The sequence below is a fragment of the Epinephelus fuscoguttatus genome, linkage group LG7, assembly GCF_011397635.1.
Source record: "Epinephelus fuscoguttatus linkage group LG7, E.fuscoguttatus.final_Chr_v1".
Classification (NCBI taxonomy): domain Eukaryota; kingdom Metazoa; phylum Chordata; class Actinopteri; order Perciformes; family Serranidae; genus Epinephelus; species Epinephelus fuscoguttatus.
In genome coordinates this window covers 3,212,020-3,231,790 of record NC_064758.1, presented here as the reverse complement: position 1 = coordinate 3,231,790, position 19,771 = coordinate 3,212,020, and the positions used below count along the sequence as shown (strand labels likewise).

General features: G+C 41.6%; 1 protein-coding gene across 2 annotated transcripts in view; it reads left to right on the top strand.

Annotated features, from left to right (window-relative positions):
• Nucleotides 1-19,771, top strand: part of LOC125891979 (rho guanine nucleotide exchange factor 10-like protein) — a 180,996-nt gene that overhangs the window by 13,670 nt on the left and 147,555 nt on the right. For both annotated transcript variants that reach the window (XM_049581634.1, XM_049581633.1), the window contains exons 2-3: nt 18,766-19,044; nt 19,124-19,151. In XM_049581634.1, the coding sequence (XP_049437591.1) occupies nt 18,876-19,044; nt 19,124-19,151 (197 nt within the window). In that variant the 5' untranslated portion in view covers nt 18,766-18,875. The remainder of the gene's footprint in view (nt 1-18,765; nt 19,045-19,123; nt 19,152-19,771) is intronic.

Genomic DNA, 19,771 nt, shown 5'->3' with positions numbered 1-19,771 from the left:
TGCATTATGCGAGACTCTCCAGCGTTCTTCTCCTGCCTGATCTCCCGGTGCCAACTCTGCCTGTCCCCGACCTGCTCTCCTCGCCTGCCTCCCGGTAAACTCACCTGCCTTCTGTCCCCGACCTCGTGCTTTGCTTCAGCGTCTCTGGTTTCTGCCTGCTCGTCTGGTCTCGACTCCTCCGCCCGGCCTCGTCAACTCTCCTGCCTGCTCCTCAACGGTGCTTCTGCCTTCGCTGACGGCTCTTCTGGCTACGACCCCCACACCGGCTCCCGACCTCGCCTCAGCTCACTCCTCGTCGGCTTCTCAGCTCGATCAGCCGGCGTTTCAGCCTACGGAGCGCCTGCCTCGCCACCTTCGGCTGCCGTAAGCTACATCTCTTCTCCTCTCTGTGAAAGAGTTTTGAACTGTGTGGAACCGGGGGCTCTGGAGCTTCCCCTCGGTTCCGTGACTGAGCCCAGCCGCTACTCTTCCCCTTATCTGTGCTTCAGAGACTGTGTTAGGGCAACTTGCCCGAAGAACGAACTTTATCCTGTGTTTATTCTGCCTGCTGCATTCCCTGTTTGCTGTGGTGCTAATAAAAGTCATTACCAACTATTCCTGCGAGCCTGGTACTGCATTTGGGTTCACCAACACGCCCGTTTCAACAAGTTTGTAATGGTGTACATCACATTATTTGTATTTGATCATTTAAGCACAACCTATTTTGCATTTCTCTGTGTGTTTATTCAGGTATGCATGATCACGGGTATGTCATTTGAATGTTTGCTTTGAATGCTGCTTTTCAGACATCCTTTGTAATACTGTTTTTTTTGTCTTGGTAATTTTCTCTGTAAGGCAATTCTTCAGATTCATAAGTTCATTTTGAATGTAAACTTGTACACTTGGGTATTTTCTCTGAAATGCAGACACAATTTTCACACTAGTATTTGTTTTGAATGCATTATTTTAAAATAGCTCTCCACCAATACAGCATTGTGCTCCTAAAACATTGTGGAACTCACAATGGACCTCTTTCTTTATTTTTTTTAAAAAGGATCAAAGTCCAACCCTAATCTGCTAACTGAGCTGCTAGCTCAGTGCCCTGCGCTCAAAGACTGTGGTGAACTGTGATAATGTTAATGCTAAATTTTGATAGCGACAACCGTTTTTTTGTGCTGTAGGCGCCTGGCGTTTTTGCCGGAGTGTTCTGAACTCCTGGAATTGAACAAACTTCAACTTCAACTCATCATCTCAGCTTTTTTCCCATTTTCCCATTGGATGATTTGAGAGGCAAGCTTTCTGCAGTGGTCACGACAACAAATATACAGTTAGTAAACAATGGAGGAGAAACAGGCTGTGCTCAGTCACTCAGCAGGACCAGTGGACTCACTGTAGTTAGTATTCAGTTAGTATTTAGTATTTTTTTCTAGGCCCGACAGTAGGCTGTCATAGAGGCAAAGCTCCTAGACCAACTGAGGCCTGTATAGGATTTGAAATTAGCAAGATATAACTTTGGGATTTTCTCAGGTTTTTCAGTACTATGAAGCTGGTTCTCTTTTTATTGGGATAAATCGCTGTGGTAACGAGTGACAGGTAAAAAAGAGGTCCCCATATGCTATAAAAGGTCAGTAAAATCATTTAATTTTTCCAAGGCTCTATTTCCACTAGTTTTAAAACAGAGCTTCTAACAAATAGAGAGATCGTTTACATAATACACATGATTTTAGCACTATTTGAAATTATGCAAAGTTTTTTTTAGTCAGCAGTGATAGTGTGTCTACTTTTACACTCTGATTCCATCACTGCAGCTCAAAATAATGAGACACCTAGATAATGAGAACTAGGATAAAACAGGTATTATTTTGTTAAAATAATCTACACACTGTGAATTGGCTCCGGTTACTATAAATGCCACATTTCGGTCAGATAGCCCTTATCAGTCCTGACCTATTTTTCCACTTTTTACTTTTTTCTTTTTTTTTTTTACCACGAACAGTCTGGCATCACTCTAAGGGGTTTTATGTGAAATATTCAGAGCAGATACAACTACACTAACTAAATACTCTGTACTTATGTCACATAGGCCCATAGCTCAGTGATACCTAGACATAATTTAAGTCTTGGATGACGGTGAATTTTTGGATAGTGTTTTCAATGTTTTAGATTTACCGTTTCAAGATTACAGATTGTCTTTTACATCCCACACCACCAACATTGTGGTTGCAGACATTTTCGCTACCGTGTCAAGCCAGATAATGAAAAGATAAGCTGAATTGGCTTCATATACAGGCCTCTGGTGGTACTCCCCGTGATCCACCCTCTTTTTTAGCGTCTCATGTACCCACACAGATCTCCTTTTCCCTGCTGACAGCCTCTCACCCTCAACCAGAGCTACAGCAAGTACCCTCTGCCTGTCCATTTTAGGAAATAGATCCTGTCAAATAAAGATAAAAAATAAATAAAGTCGGTGCGGTGCACCTCGTGTTTTGCAACCTGCAGAATGCTTTCTGTGTGATCGGGGCCTAAAGTTGTCAGCCACACCCTTAATTATGCATAAAATCTTTAATAACATTTACATGGCTGAGTTACATTTAGACCACAGCTGGGCACACAATTGTGTTTGTGACTACAGTATGTTCAGTTGCAGTTGTGTTTATCTAAGGCTAAACTGTTTTAACAAGTGACAACTGTTCTCTCTGAATGATTGACCTGTCTTTAATTAGGTGATGTGTGCATTCACAGGAGCCAGCTCAGGGGCCTAGTAGTAGAGTGTCCGCCCTGAGACTGGGAGGTCGTGGGTTTGATCCCCGGCTGGGTCATACCAAAGACTATAAAAATGGGACCCATTACCTCCCTGCTTGGCACTCAGCATCAGGGGTTGGAATTGGGGGGTTAGATCACCACATGATTCCCGAGCGCGGCACTGCTGCTGCTCACCGCTCCCTCAGGGGATGGGTCAAATGCGGAGAACAAATTTCACACACTCAGGTGTGTGACAATCAGTGGAACTTTAACTTTAACTTTAACTGATGTTGTCATTGAGAATGACCTCTCCACATCCACTTCTCTGTCATCCCTTGGGTGAGTCATTCAGCCATCATATAAATGTCCACTGTCATTTAAATGGATGTGCTTGAGATGTGAGCAGTGGCAATGGTGTAGATACACTGGACCTGTCAACGGATCCTATTTATTTGCTATGGAAAAAAGAAGATCTGGTTGTGTGTTGCATGATGAATACAGTGTGGCGAGGTGATTTGCATAATCATGACTCGACCTCAACTTTATGCAAATGAGATGCATCCATCGCTGCAAACTCTCAAACTAGGCAAGCCTGATCAAATATAAATAAAGAATCTGTTTTTGCATTGCTTATTTCTCACCTCAAATGTTTCAGAAACATATTTTAGTGTACTGTTTATCTGCTCTGAAATGTGAAAGTTGTACCTGGCACATTTTTCCATTTGTTTGCATTTTCATCATGAAAATGCTGTCAGAACACTTAAATTACACATCCCAGATCTTGATGAATGAAATATTCCAGATGAAAATCCGGCTCCTGGACAGTCTGTGATGCAATGTGACGGCGGTGGATGCTACAATACATGATGTCCCATAGATGCTCAATTGGATTCAGGTCTGGGGAACGGGCGGGCCAGTCAATAGCATCAATGCCTTTGTCATCCAGGAACTGCTGACAAACTCCAGCCACATGAGGCCGGGCATTGTCATGCATCAGACGGTACCCAGGGCCCACTGCACCAGCATATGGTCTGACAATGGTCTGAGGATCTCATCCCGGTACCTAACAGCAGTCAGGGTGCCTCTGGCTAGCACGTGGAGGTCTGTGCGGCCCTCCAAGGATATTCCTCTACAGACCATCACTGACCCACCACCAAACCAGTCATGCTGGAGGATGTTGCAGGCAGCAGAACGTTCTCCATGGCACCTCCAGACTCTGTCACATCTGACACATGTGCTCAGTGTGAATCTGCTCTCATCTGTGAGTGTCAAATCTGCCAATTTTGGTGTACTCTTGCAAATGTCATTCGGGCTGTACGGTGCCGGGGTGTGAGCACAGGCCCCACTTGTGGACGTCGGGCCCTCATGCAGTTTGTTTCTGACCGTTGGGCAGAAACATGCACACAAGTGGCCTGCTGGAGGTCATTTTGGAGGGCTCTGGCAGTGCTCCTCCTCCTGTTCCTCCTTGCACAAAGAAGCAGATAGCGGTCCTGCTGCTGGGTTGATGCCCTCCTTCGGCCCCCTCCACCTCTCCTGGTGTACTGGCCTGTTTCCTGGTATCTCCTCCGTGCTCTTGACACTGTGCTGGGAGACACAGCCAACATTCTGGCCACTGCGCGTATGGATGTGCCATCCTGGAGTAGCTGCACTGCCTGAGCAACTTCTGTGAGGCTGCAGATACTGCCTCATTATACCACTAGTGGTGAGGGCACTGGAAAAATGCAAAACTAGCCAAGAATCAACCAGAAAGGATGCAGAGAGGGAAATGGTCTGTGGCTACCACCTGCAAAACTATTCCTTAATAGGGGTTGTCTTGGTAATTGCCTCTCCTTGCCACCTGTTGTCTGTCCAGTTTGCACAACAGCAGGTGAAATTGATTCACAATCAGTATTGCTTCCTAACTGGACAGGTTGATGTCCCAGAAGTTTGACTGACTTTGAGTTACACTGTGATGATTATGTGTTCCCTTTATTTTTTCGAGTGAGTAGGGTACTTAAAGTTATTTGTTTTTATAATATTAACAATTTATATAATAAAATATTGATACCTGGCAATGTGTGACAATACAATATTGCCACACAAAAATATTGCGATACTGTGCTGTATCAGTGTTCCCCCCACCCCTAGTAAATGCCTATGCTTCTCAAAACCCATGGCCACACTTTGTAACACAGGGCTTGTGTTTTCTAAATGTCATTGTCTCTCTGACGTTTGTTAGAAATTTAAATTAAATTAAATTAAATGTATAAGTCTCAAGTCAAAGCAGAGATAAAGAATGCTTCAGGGTTTTTATTGTGAGCTACAGAAATACAGATGATTTTCTACAACTGCTTTCATATTCTGAATGTGAAAAATTATTTTCATATGTGAAATCCCCTTTCATATTAGAAAGATTCTCAAAAGAACTCAGCTTACTTTATTTTACAACTCACTATTTTGTAATGGCACTTCCTGTGCAGTGACAACCTGCAACAAGGGACAGAAACGTTAAAAGAAAAACTGAAAAACAGAAACTGTCAAGTCTGTCAAGTGCAGCCAGACTCAGGCAATCGCTTGAAGGTGAGGCCTGACTCATTAATCCCCTGCTGTTTTGGGGAAAAGGCCCACTAGCCTAGTTACCTGCTGTGTAAGAAGGAGCAAGCCTCTGCAGGCCATATGCTTCTGAGACAACCTTGACACAAATCTGCCAGTCAGTCAGAGAGGCACTTCAGCAGCAGCAGCCGCAGCAGGAGCAGCCAGGAGGATTGGCCCAGTGAACTCTTGATGCATCCCAGTGAGGCAGAGTGCTATAAATACACTGCAGTCTAGGAGGGGAAACTGTAGATATTAAAGTACAAAACTGAAATTCTCAACATGGTAAGGGTGTGTGTGTGTGTGTGTGTGTGTGTGTGTGTGTGTGTGTGTTTTATTGCCGACCAGAATATCTACAAGTCAGTTTATTGCACATGGCCAGACCTCCAGGGTAGAAATTTGCCCCTGGGCCTCTACTGACCCCTGCTGTCCCACACTCTGCAGTGTGTACAGTCTCTCTATGCTGGAACATAGGCAACTTTGCTCCAGGTTACTTGTGTGAAAATGGATTAATCACAAATGATTTAAGGGCATGTGATGTGAAGGACAGGGACATTCTTCAAGACAGGGCCTCAAAGGCTTTAAGGGTTCACCTTAAAGGGACAGTTCAGATTTTTTGAAGTGGAATTGTATGGGGTACTTAGACAGTATGGATACATATACACAGTAGATGTCAGTCAGCATGCGCCCAGTTTAGAGGAGCAAGCTGGAGTCTGACATAGAGGCTAAACAACATACTGCTGTGGAGGGGTTAGCAACAAAACGTATTTAAACACCTAAAACAATCAATATCAGTGTAAGAGTATGCTGTATTTAGCAGAGGTGGTAATTCACACATGTGCAAGTCAAAAGCAAGTCTCAAGTCATAACCTTTAAAGGGATAGTTAGACATTTTGGCAAATTCGCCTATTGCCGTAATCCCTATAGTCATATGAGTAGGTACATTACCTTTAATTGTCAGTGCCTGCTGTTCTGAGATTGGTGGGGCAGAGCTGCCCGCTGAAATGGAGGTGAACGGTACAGGTCCCTCTCTCCCTCAAAACTAATCAAATACACCATCAAATGACTCCAAAACGCTCTTGTGGACAACTTGTAGCTTGGACATTCACCACACTATGAAATAATAATGTAATATTACGAGACAGAGTTGTTTTGAAGCCAAATGCAGAGCCGGAACTACATTCCAGACATACAGTACTTGCTGGGCGGAGTGATTTCAAACAGCGTATACTTAGTGCAGTTAGTCCCGTCATCAAAACAACAAGTTTGTTGAGAAGAAGCCAGAATATACAGAGGAAGAGTTACAGGTTTTGGAAGAAGAGAGAGCAAGAAGAGAGGCTGCCGAGCAACCAGGGGCTGAGGGAAGACCCAGAGCCGGTGGTGTAAATGTGGGGCTTACTGGCCACTTTATTAGGTACACCTGTGCAATATAAGTATAGAGTACGCCTCAAAATAATCACCGGAACACTACAACATAAAATAGCAGTCTGTTTATTCCCAACAATGACAAGTAATGCCAGTCACTTCACCATATGCTCTGGGCAAGCACTTATCCATAACATAACCACAACAACATATTTAGCTGAGCACAATTACACAACGATCACTTACTACGTCTGCTCGTTTTGTGATGCCGACAGATGGTATGACAGTATCTTTGAAGAAAAGCGCTTGAACCATTCCTGAGCTTCTGCGCTCCATCCTTTCACTGTAGTCCTCCGGTAAAAAATGGCTGGAGCACACAAACATTTTCCGGACCGTTTCCACAGGCGTGTTGGGGTCGATGTCCAGCACAAATAGCCATTGTTTCATCCTGTCCCTATTACTGGTTGGAACTACATGAAACTTCACTTTGCTCCATGTCTTCGGCTTGTTACCGCAACCTTTTACAATGCATGTGTAAACCATGATTTACAAAAATACTTGTAAACTTTCCTCAAACCTTCTGCTGCGTCCAGCTGATGATACTGCAAATGGCTACAAGCAGTAACTACGGCACTGTCTCAGCTGCGAACTGTGTCACTCCGCCCAGTGGTTCACCCAAGAAAGTAGTTCTGAGTATTTGCTTCATGTGTCCTAATGTTACTTAATTATGCATTATTATTTCATAGCGTGGGGAATGCGCAAGCCGTGTGTTTTCCACTAGAGCGTTTTGGAGTCATTTGATGGTGTAATTGATTAGTTTTGAGGGAGAGAGGGGGCTGTACCATTTACCTCCATTTCAACAGGCAGCTCTGTCCCACCGATCTCAGAACAGCACGCACTGACAATTAAAGGTAGTGTACCTACTCGTGTGACTATAGGGAATACGGCAATAGGCGAATTTGCCAAAATGTCTAACTATCCCTTTAAATCTCAAGCAAGTCACTGTGGTGAAAATCAAGCAAGTTGAGTTGAGTCCTTGCTTTAAAGTGATAGTTCAGGTTTTTGGACACGAAGTTGTGTGAAACGCTGACCATCTGTAGCTCTGATGTGACGGTGTCACTACTCTCAAAGAGCCTCCTGCTCTGAGAAATGGCCCGTAGCTTAGCGGAGAAAAAGTAGTTCTGAAGATATAAGGGGGACACGTAACCAAAAGGTTTTAAGCTACAAAAAGGTATGCATGTGTTTTGTTAGACTATTTCAATAATTTTAAAACATCCCTGCATTACGTCAGACCTTGCTATCAATTGGGACTATTTTCTGGCCAGTATCACTGCGCCGTGCAGGCCCGCAAGACAGCGCGCCAACAGAAATCAATTGGGACCGTGCCGTGCAAACTTCATCAGCTGTTTACAACAGAGAACCAGTATTATTAGTGTATGTCAGACTATGAAAGTGACGATGATTTGCACTTTAGCCCGTTGCCAAGGGGTTATCTTTATGAACTGGAATTCACTGATGAGGAACTTCTTCAGATGGAAAATGATCGGGCAGAGAGAGAGGAGAGAGAAATAATGGAGCAAGCAGAAGAGGGACCCATGGGAACAGAGAGCAGAGAGAGACTGAATGCCATTTGGTGGTGCAGTTGTCAAAAGTGCCAGCCGATGCCAACAGAGTTAGAGAGCTACTGCTGCCGCGAGTGGGAATTAGCTGCACAACAGATGCAAGAACTCACCAACCCAGAGGAAACAAGCGCATCTTCAGCCTGCATCACCAGTCACCAGGACTTCCCCGCAATGATCAATTCTGGCGTGTTGCGGACTTTTTCAACCTTCCCAAAATAAATTGGCGTAAGCATCCCAAGCCAGCTGGACCTGATGGCCAGCTGTCTGTAAAGTAAGTGTTTGGTTATATCTTGTACATGTAATGATTATGTAATTCATTAGCAGTTGTGTGTATTTGTGGTGTCTCTGTTGGCCTACTTAGTGATGTTTACTTGACTTGATGATTGTTTTCATATAGCCTACAGATCTATAATAGCCTTACACCTTTGTCATGTTACTTTACTGTAGGCTACATCCTAATACTTCATAATTTCACTTACCATTCTGTCAATAAAAGGAATATAAGCTACTTCTGTCATACTTCAATAAGTGTGCCTAAAGCATCATGATACTAGGCTAATAAAAATGGGCCACATGACATCAACTAGTCAACCATATATCTTGTTTAGCAATATACAGGCCTACACCCATAACCACTGTATTTTGTATTTCTCTGTTTCAGACAATACAGGCTGGTTGGCTACCGGTTGGTGCTTGAATCGGCCCTCAACGGAGAACAGCGGGGCAAAGGGAATAGGCATGTTCTTCCCTCATGTGTGGTGAACATGATAAGACAAACATACCCATCAACAAATGGACAATATGTTGGCTTCAAGGAGTCTGAGAAGACACTCGGCCTTTTTTAGAAACTTTTGTATGTTTATAAAACTTTATTTTCAACAGTTGTGTGTTCAACAGAAAATAAATCACCAAAATGCTTATTATATTTGTTACAAATAAATACTCTGTGATAAAAACAACATGCGATAAATAAATAAATACAAATAAACACAATGTGTGATGCAATTACTGGGAAAAAAAAAATCCTATCTCAGTCAGCATTCAATTGGACAACTACAATCTAGAACTAAAGTGATAAGGTTTTATAAAAAAAAAAATAAAAAATAAACAAAAATTGTGTATGGTTGTAATACAAGTAATAAAACCTGGTGACCACACCTCAAACAGTGATGCTTTTGTACCTAAGCTAAGTAGAGTTGAGTTGAGGTGATATGCTGTACTCCACTGTGGCTCTAGAAACGTGATAGATGTTTCTCTACCACATCTGCTTTGTTGGGCTTTGGAACTGGAGCTATATTAGCTGGTATGTTGACTGCCTGATGGATGTGGAAGTGCTTATCGGCAAGCTTGACCTTCTTCTCAAGTTCCCGTTGAATCACACGATGCACCAAGTCTTGACTTGTTGGCTGATAGATCTTCCTTGCGACCCATTGATTTGACAGCCTGGAATGAAACATGTTGTACTTTGCTTTTCCTGGGGGAGTAATGATAATGAATCACATATTAGTAGACTGGCACCTATCCAAAATGATAAAACAGTAGTTCTTATCTAAATCCACTGAATAATCAAAAACATGTCGGTGTAATTATGTGAAAATGTGACTTTATGGTGCACATAACGATATAGCAGACCATGTAATGTTCTCTTTTTGCCTCATCTTTCATGCTTACCAGTGAGAGTAGTAGACTGCTGACGGCCAACGTTGTGGTTGTGGTCAAGGATACTCAGCTGGGTTCGTGCCAACATGGTTGGATATTAGAAGTGGCTCCTCTTCTCAGCATATTTCAGCATGGAACTGTGGAAAACCTCAAGATAACCTGAAACAACAGATTAGATTCAGACATTTCTCCCTATTTTTTCATAACAGTCTAACACCATGACATTTTAGAAGTGTGGATGAAAGAAATAATTTGATTTGTTAAAAATTTGCAAATACAATGTTGGCACAGACTGGTCAAAGCATCTTATAGTTTTATATCATTGAAGAGCTGAAAGAGTGTTTAATAAAAGCTATCAAGCATGGTCCACCTAATAGTGATAAGATTATTCCAACTCACCAGTGTGTTTCAATAGGGTCATTTGACCCAGGTCTCTCAAAAGGTTTTTATCGAGTACAATGGCCTCGAGAGCATTGTATGCAGCACTGCCCTTCTGTTGCTTGTTGGTGAGCTCCTCATGTAGACATGTGCACTCTTCTCCATCCTCCTCCCAACGGTGGATGCCACAGACATGATAGAGGATAGAGGTCCACAGTCTTCTCAGTTCCTTGAGTTAGAATTTTTTTTTTTAAAAGTTTAGTTTACAAATATAAAAATATAAGTGGATTCTAATAAGAAATTGTCTCATGGCTTCCTTTGCTATGCACCATGGTTCCATACTATATCTCATTGGACATGGTTTACATGACAATCAACTGTGATTAGTTTACCCTTACATTTTTCGAAGAAGTTTATCTAGGATCGAATAAAATGAATATCCAAGGAACCATGTTTTTTTCCCCACTTTTACATACGTTATTTGATTATATTGCTTTTACTGTCACTTTTTGTCATCTACAGTATGCAATTGGAAATCAAGTGGTGCCTACTCACAGTGTATTTGTCAAGTAATAAAAAGGTCTAATTGATAAAGTAATCATTACCTTTTCATCACCACCACAAGAGCTGCAGGACCACCACAAGTGATTGCCCACAGACTTGATCCATGGCTGGAATTCACGACTGTCTTTCTTTTTGGCTGCTGCAGATGCCTTCTTTTTCACACCTAAATAATGCAACAACAATAAAAAGGGATAGCAAACCATAAGAAAAGCCCAAACAATAATTATTTTATAAAGAAACGTACAGCCTGAATTATAAAATTTGGATTTCAGTTTTATAAACAAAATACTATGTTTGATTTCACACGTAATAACTTACAATGACTATTACCTTTTGCCACATGCCATGGGTCGAACTGATGTTTTATCTCAGGGTAGGACTCCCTCATCGGTGTCCTTATTGATGGGTGACTGTGGTGACAACGCCAACACCAACTCCAGATTGTAGGAGACGATCCAGGCCCCTCTGGAAACTGACTTTCTCCATCGCTGGTGAACTTGTGGTTTCAGTGACCTGTTGTATTTTAGATAAATGAATGATGAAATCATAAAGTAGCATTGTACACGTCAACAAAATCAGCTGGCTTTTGTCTGATATCTGCCAAAATAGACATGATGATTTTCTTGGTTGAGTCATCTATGAAGCTATATGTAGTGTACTTCGCAGAGTAACCTGGGGAGTCTGATCTGTAGAAATAAAAAAAAGGAATAAGACAATATGAAAAAAAAAAAAACCTGGCGTGTTATCGGCACAGATTTACCAATTCTAAATAGATTCATGTGGTACAGAATCTCTTACACACAAGAATGCAAATTTACCTTGCATCACCACCAACATCAATGTCGCAACCTGCAGCTGTTTTCTCCTCTGTCAAAATTTCCTCCTACATTGCATTGTAGGTATCATGAACAACTGGTATCAGACCGGCAGACTGCAACGAGTAATAAGTGGTCTTGCTTGGAAGCTGCAAATTGACAAGATCAGCCCACTCTTGAATTTCAGTCTAGGTTGTCCCGATGAAAAGTATGGCTGCTGACAATATGATATTATTCTCTGGCTTTCCACTGACATGAGGACATGATTGCCGTGATCTACTATGTCCATTTGTACATGTCCAGTTTACCTTTATCATGGATCCAGTCCTGGTTACATTTTTGTCATCAGTGACAATCCCACAAGTATGGCGAGTTTCAAATAATTCCTTAAGGGCTGACTCATTGATAATCCACCTCCTTTCTGACCAGTCTCTGCTTTGTTCTGGTGGTGCATTAATGCTTGTATCTCGGCTAGATGTTTGTGGGGAGTCTGGTGGAAGAAATGAGCTGTCATCTTCAAATGGTGCTTCCTCTGAACTCAGACTTGTATCCAATGTCTCCAACGCATCTTGTAGATTTTGGATCTCTGACATCTAAAAAAAATGAAAGAATGAATGAGTAAGTGTATCAAGTGGCTGACCAAACATATTCACACAAATAAAAGTAACAATTACATTTGAGACATTATGTGTAGTATTCAAAGTTTATACATTTACTAGGCCTTGTGTACAAATATTCCTTATAAAGTAATGTGTGACATTCAGCTGTTCATTTACACAAAGTGTAAACACCATAAAAAAGTAATTATCAGCTTACTCTTGACTGTGTCCAGGTGGGAGGTACGGCCAGGTATGTTCTTGATGATGAAGTCTCAGGGCTGGTGAGTTGAAGCCAGAAAACATATCTTGCATTTTTTCTGGGTTGGGATCCATTGTGGGCTCTGACTGTTCCGGTTCAACCCTCGCAACAGTAGTGCATGCCTGGGGGGAAATGAGTATCATTATTTTCATCTTATTTCTGACCATTAAACTGTGTGGTTTCAAACAAGTAGGGATGTACCGAAATGAAAATTTGTGGCCGAAGCCAAATAATATTAAACGCTTGGCCGAATACCGAGTACCGAATACCGAATGCTGCTTTTTAGTTTTTCATTAGTTTTTGCAGATGAACCCCCTCCAGATTAGTGTTGTCACGGTACCAAAATTGGGACCCATGGTACGATACCAGTGAAAGTATCACGGTTCTGAGTAGTATCACGATACCACAGCGAAAATGAGGCAGATGTGCCTTTTGCCATTTATAAAAAGATAAATTACCTTTCTATAATACATCAATGATATTTCAATGGAATAAATTACTTATTGACTTATTCATACTTCAAAAACAGCATCAATAAGTGATTAACATGGGGGGATCAAAATAAAATAAATAAATGAAATAAAAATCAACCAGCCACCCTCCTCCCCTGATAAGTCCCTTCATAAGTTAAGAACAGTCCCTAATGTGCAGTGAGGTTTGTAGGCCATTACCTGCCACAAAGAGAGTAATGTGAACGGCTCGTTTCTCCTCTGATACGCCACATAGTGTGTGCCACCATGGCTCAGCTGTTCAGGTACTTTTGGGCAGTCATGACAACAAGTTATTTACCTGGAGCCGGACTTCTCCATCGCCGGTAAGCCGTTATCATGCGCCGCCGTATTTGACAGGAATACGTATTCCTGTCTGTGTCTGTGTCTGTGTCTGTGACCCCCGTTCAACCCACAACCAGCAGGATTCGCCATTTCGTTTCTGCTGCTGGTTGAGCTCTGTACTTGCACAGCGTGCTGAATGATTTATTTTGCCCGCACAAAACTATTTTTAGTCGCAAATGCGAGTGCGGTGATGGACAGAGTAAAATATCGCCACGCTGCCAACATTTTACTCCGTCTGTCACCGCACGCTGTTTGATTGCGTTATCAAAACACACTGCTATTATTCGGCCTTGCTTTTCACTTATTCCACCAAATACCGAATGTGTGTTTTTTTGCAATATTCGGCCGAATATATTCGGTTACCGAATATTTGGTGCATCCCTACAAACAAGCTGTAAATTGTAGCACAGAAATAGTATTCTACTACAGCACATTTACGCAAAATTTACTGTGATTCTCAAAATATTACAACTTTACCCCAAAAAATATTTACAGACTTTCCTAAAATTGTATGATTTTTTTAGTGAAAGTCTGTGATTTTTGCCTAGAACAAAATTGAGAAATTTCTCTTGTATTTCAAGAATTTCTTGACATTTTTTAGTTTATTACACGCCATTGGTGTATATTCTTGTTTACAAAGTGGAGAGAAACACACACATCTCAATTTCAAAAAGTGCAGGAGCTGAGCTATATATGAGTGAAAAAGATCATTGCAAAAGGTCATCTGATCATCAGATCTTGTGAATAATACTAGACATAATGACTCAATGTAATTGCTGATTGTCACACATTCAGCAGTTACATTTGATTGTAGTTGAAGCCTCATTTACATTTTGATACATAAGGCTACAACTACCCAGCCCTGCACAAGTTGCTCCTAGACTTCAGGAACATACCTTGCCATACCTCCCACCTGGACACAGGTGAGCTGATAATTATTTTTTATCCCGTAAGCTACAGGCAATTTCTCAGAGCAGGAGGCTCGTTGAGAGTAGTGACACCATTACATCAGAGCTACAGACGGTCAGCGTTTCACACAACTTCATGTCCAAAAACCTGAACTATCACTTTAAGTCAAGCAAAGTTGAGTCAAGTCATTGGTCAGGTCAAGGTAGTCACAAGTCAAGTCATTAGAGCTGGGCGATATCCAAATTTTGTTAGCGTTAAACCTTCCCCACATTTTCCCGGGGTATGTGGTATTACTGTGACTAATTAAAAATCACTTTGAAGGGCTCAGAGGGAGTCGCCAAAATGTCAACTTGTGCCTATACTGTTCAGAAACAGAATAGCAAACATTACATAGGCCTAAGAATACTGAAAAAATAACAACAAAACATGTATAACATTAACAACTTTTATTAACAAATATTAAAAAAAAAAAAAAAAAAAAAGTGCAAATGCAGCAGTCAACCAAATGGAATGAAATAACAACAAATTGTCTATGGGCTATAGTCAACTTCCAAAAAAAGTAACAATAAATAACAAATGGCAGTAACGGAAATATGTGCTATACAGCGTTATCCCGAGACCGCAATGGGTACTGTCCGATGGTTTATTTTTAGATTCATTCATTCATTCATTCATCTTCTAACCGCTTCATCCTCTTGAGGGTCGTGGGGGGGCTGGAGCCTATCCCAGCTACATTGGGCGAGAGGCAGGGTACACCCTGGACAGGTCGCCAGACTATCGCAGGGCTGACACATAGAGACAAACAACCGTTCACGCTCACATTCACACCTACGGACAATTTAGAGTTACCAATTAACCTCAACATAAATCAAATACATTAAAAGCACAGCTCTACAGCATCCAGTACTAGGGCTTATCAAATAAGAAAAACAGAACAATAAATAACAAGGCATAACCGAAAATGGGCATATATAATCCTATCCTGAGAAGACAACGGGAAATACCGTTCGCTGGTTTATTTTTAGAGCCTAGCTTTAGTTTGAAAAGTTCAGCCTCTCCAAGTCTGAACTGTTTTGTCTGTTAGAACAGGCTACTCCTGATTGAAAATGAAATATAAACAAAGTATAATCATAACTATAGCAGCATCATATGTTTACTTTTTCCAGCTGGAGCAGGGCACGTAGTGGATTGACAACTTTGGCCGCTGTGCTGAACACCTGCTCTGATGGAGAGCTCGTGGCACAAACGCACAGGTAGCCTACTTTCGGGCAACCGTTGACATCAGAGGAAAACGCCTGGCTCCATCAAATTTCCACCAGAGAAGGGGGTCTTTGTCTCCCTGAATAACAGGCTCTGCTCCTGCTTGCTCCTGTATGGTGCCAACTGGACCTGCCACCGCATCGGCTTTTCTTTGAAGGAGACTGCCTAGTCGTCTTTTTTTGGGTGGTTCGGGTTGCACTTCTCCCTCCTCCACTCTGATGGCCACTGGACCTGCTGCTGCTGCTTGCAGAAGTTGTGAAGTTGTGTTTTTTTGTGGGGGGACCAACTCGCTTGATGCGGGGCTTGCCATCTTTTCTTCTCTTTCTCACGTCTGAGCTGTCACGTGATGACGTCACATCCAAAAACTTTATCAAATGTCATCTCCCGACAACAGTTAAGGGCAGGTATAAGAGAAACATTATAGCCTACTATTAGTTTTGAATTGTAATACTATTAAATTGAAAACTCAACCACATATACATAGATGCTGGACAAACACTCATTATTTAGGCATTAAATAAATTATATTTAATATTATATCAGGCCCCTATAGGCCTATATGCGCGGCAGATTTTTTAATGACGGTAATGAAATTGATACCGTTGCATACTTACAAACTCATAAAGATAATAAAATATAAATGACACCCAGTGTGCCGGCTGAAATCTGTTAACAATAACACCCACAGCATCAGTTTGTTGGCTTCCACCTGTGTACGTGTAAAGGCAGTTTATGGTTCTTCCAACTAATTGGACATTCATGGCAGAGCACAAACACTACTCAGTTTACAGTGTAAATATAACATATATGGCAATTCACTTGTTTTTATACCTATATTGCTGGCAGGGAGTTATACAAAAAATATGTTTTCGGGTTATCCGTCTGTCCATCCTGTACAAACATTCACTTGGGCTCACCAATGAACTGGCAGTTATGGGTCAAAGCTCAAGGTGACTGTGACCTTGTCTGTCTCACACTCATGAACGCAGTATCTCAAGAACGCCTTGATTGAATTTCTTCAAATTTGGCACAAAAATTCACTTGCACTCAAAGATGAACTGGTTAGATTTTGGTGGTTAAAGGTCAAGGTCACTGTGACCTTGTCTGTGTCATTTTTGTGAATGCAATATCTCAAGAACACCACGAGGGAATTTCTTCAAATTTGGCACAAATGTTTATTTGGAACTCAACAATGAACTGATTCGATTTCGTTGGTCAAAGGTCGGGGTCAGAGTAACCTTGCATCTGCCTCATTCTCATGAACACAATATCTGAAGATGACCTAAAAGCTGTGTGTAACAGTGTGTGTGCAGTGTGTAGGAATTTCTCCCATCTAACGTTGAAATCATATATTGCATCCAAATGGATAGCGCACTCTAGCGCCTCACTGTTTCAAACGCGTATTGCAACAACGGTAGCCGCTGTGTACCAAAAAGCTATGATAACATTGATGAAAACATATCATCCAATACTTCATGGGCGATAATGACGTGAGTTGACAAACCCCCTCCTCACCATGCTGGCTGTGTTTACAATGTAGGGCTGTTGGGCCGGGTGTAAATCGAACCAATCACGTCTTGTCTTTTGACAACTGACAAATGGCTTAACCTCACACACCTCATCCCTCTCCTTGCATCACTGCGCTAACAGCTGTTAGCCGCTGTTAGCGGCCAGCACCGCTACTACCCCGGCACTACTGCAGCATAACAAAGTCCCACTCTTTGAGCATAATGCAGGATCGTGCATATGCAGCATCATGGGAGACGGAATCCTTGTCACCAAGAAAGCGCAAAAGGGAATCAAAAAGGCAACGTGACTGGCGAATTCAAAAAACCAACTGCTAACAGCGGTGCTGGCCTGTGATTGCATTACCTTTCTCCTTCAGCAGCTCTCTCTGCCTGGGAAAGACTACCCCGATGTTGACCCTCATTTTCTGAATTCGCCGGTGTGGTGACAACACTACTATTTAATGAACAGTTAAAAGAAAAAGTCTTCACACATCGGCTGTCTTTCTTGATTTTTAATAAGCATTCATGACCCTAACCCCCTAACCCTAACCGCATGAACAGTCAGTCAGTGAGTGCCTAGCAAGTTCTCTCGCCCTGCTATCTTTATAATTCCCATAACACATGCACATCAACAGTCAAAATATGTGGCGCCTTGACATTCTTAAAACACAACATCTCTTGAGACTAACAAAGACACTTGGTGTCACAGTAGGGGTTAAATGAGCAACACACATCATTAGGTGAGAAGTTCAGTCTCATCAAAACAAGTAACCTTAGGACATGGGTACACAACATATGCAGAGCACATTATAGGTTAAACATGGTTAAACACCAAATTTTCCATCACACCAGTCACGTTGCCTTTTTGATTCCCTTCTGCACTTTCTTGGCGACAAAAATTCCATCTCCCATGATGCTGCATATGCATGTTCCTGCAATATGCCCAAAGAGTGGGACTTTGTTATGCTGCAGTAGTGCCGAGGTAGCAGCGAAGCGCCTCATGCTCCTCTCTTTCGGCTTCTCAGTCACGCAGCGCTGGCCTGGCTCTCAACGAAAACGCAGAAGGCGGGGCTGTATGTCCCTTGCTGGCGGATGTATTCTCAAGATGGCGAAATGTTATGGAACACCCCAGACGACCTACCCGCACAATGTACAAACAAATCCAAAATTCTCCGTTTATGAGAATAAGTCAGATTATTGGTGGAGGTAATAGTACACCAGTGGTGACATATTTATGAATAAACAACAATAAACAACTGAAAATATTACACAATGTCCCTTTAAGACACTAATCATCAATTTGACACTTGGACTGAAGAATAAACTGATTAGAATTTTGTGGTTGAAGTTCAAATGTCAATGTCAGTGTGACCTCACAAAATATGTTTTTAGCCATAACTCATAACTATAAATTATGACAAAACGTCACACAATTGCCTGATAGGATAAAATGATGAAGTGATGACATTTCATATCCAAAAGGTCAAAGGTCAACTTCACTGTGACTTCATAATGTCCTGCGTTTTACAAAAACAATAGTGGTTCAGCAGTAGCCCTTCATCTCGCAGCAAAGTAGTCTCGGATTTACATGTCGCCACTGGCTGGAAAGCCAAATTCAAAATTACATGTTTTCTAGAGATGAATATCTGTGCTCACTACAGGGAATAATAATTCATTTAAAATCACTTGCTTGTTTCCTCAGTGTCTGTATCTAATGGAGCGTCACACATAGAGGAAGATGAGGATGAGGATGAAGGTGAGCAGGGGGAGAAGTTTGAGTTTGATGACGGGGATGATATTGGACCTACAGAGATGAGCTCTGACTCTTTGATGAAGAGTGACTGGAACACAGAGACAGCAGAGTCAAACCTTTATGCCAAGACAAACACAGCCCAAGAGACAGTACAACAGGGCATGAATGGACCATTCAGCACAGGGCAAAAGGGCCCAAATGTCTCACTGTGCCAAAGCCACTGCTCAGGTGAATATTCAAATAAGGGTTTTATGCTTGTAGATGGTACTGTAACATTTTTTTATTTGATTTTTTTTTCTTTTACCAGGGATGGAGATCAGGGAGTCACCAGAGGGGTAAGTTATGATGGAATAAATTACAGCCTTTAACACACATTAACATTTATTTGACCACACTCAAATCTGTAAGCCAAACATAGGTTGACCAATTATCTTTTATTATTGGTTTTAAAATCATTATTGTGTGTAATATCTAGAGCATTACGAAGGCAAAAACATTTTGCACAGTTGGGCAGAATTTCATCCATAAGTATAATTGAACACCAAGTAGAAAAAAGGAAGCTGGACAAATATCTATATTGTTTCTTCTATTAATGCTGTAACAGGATTTTAGGTGGTAAACATTCACCAAATCCATCTGTGAACACAGTCACAAAATGACCATAGTCTCCATACTGTGAAGCTTTGTAGTTTAAGAAAAAACAGAACACAACAAGACAACAGTAAAATGCCACTCCCATATTGGCTTATCTTAAAGAGAATCAGTGCAACTAATGTATTGAGGACCAGAACTGCCAAAAACAAAAATAAATACATAAATAAATAAATGAGTCAATAAATAAATTCATTTGCCATTAAATAGCACCAAAATGCATAAAAAATAAATGTAGGCGTTAAAGCCGCTGCAAGGAACTTTTAACTGGATATGCAAAAGTCTCTCGTTTCTGCTGATGTCT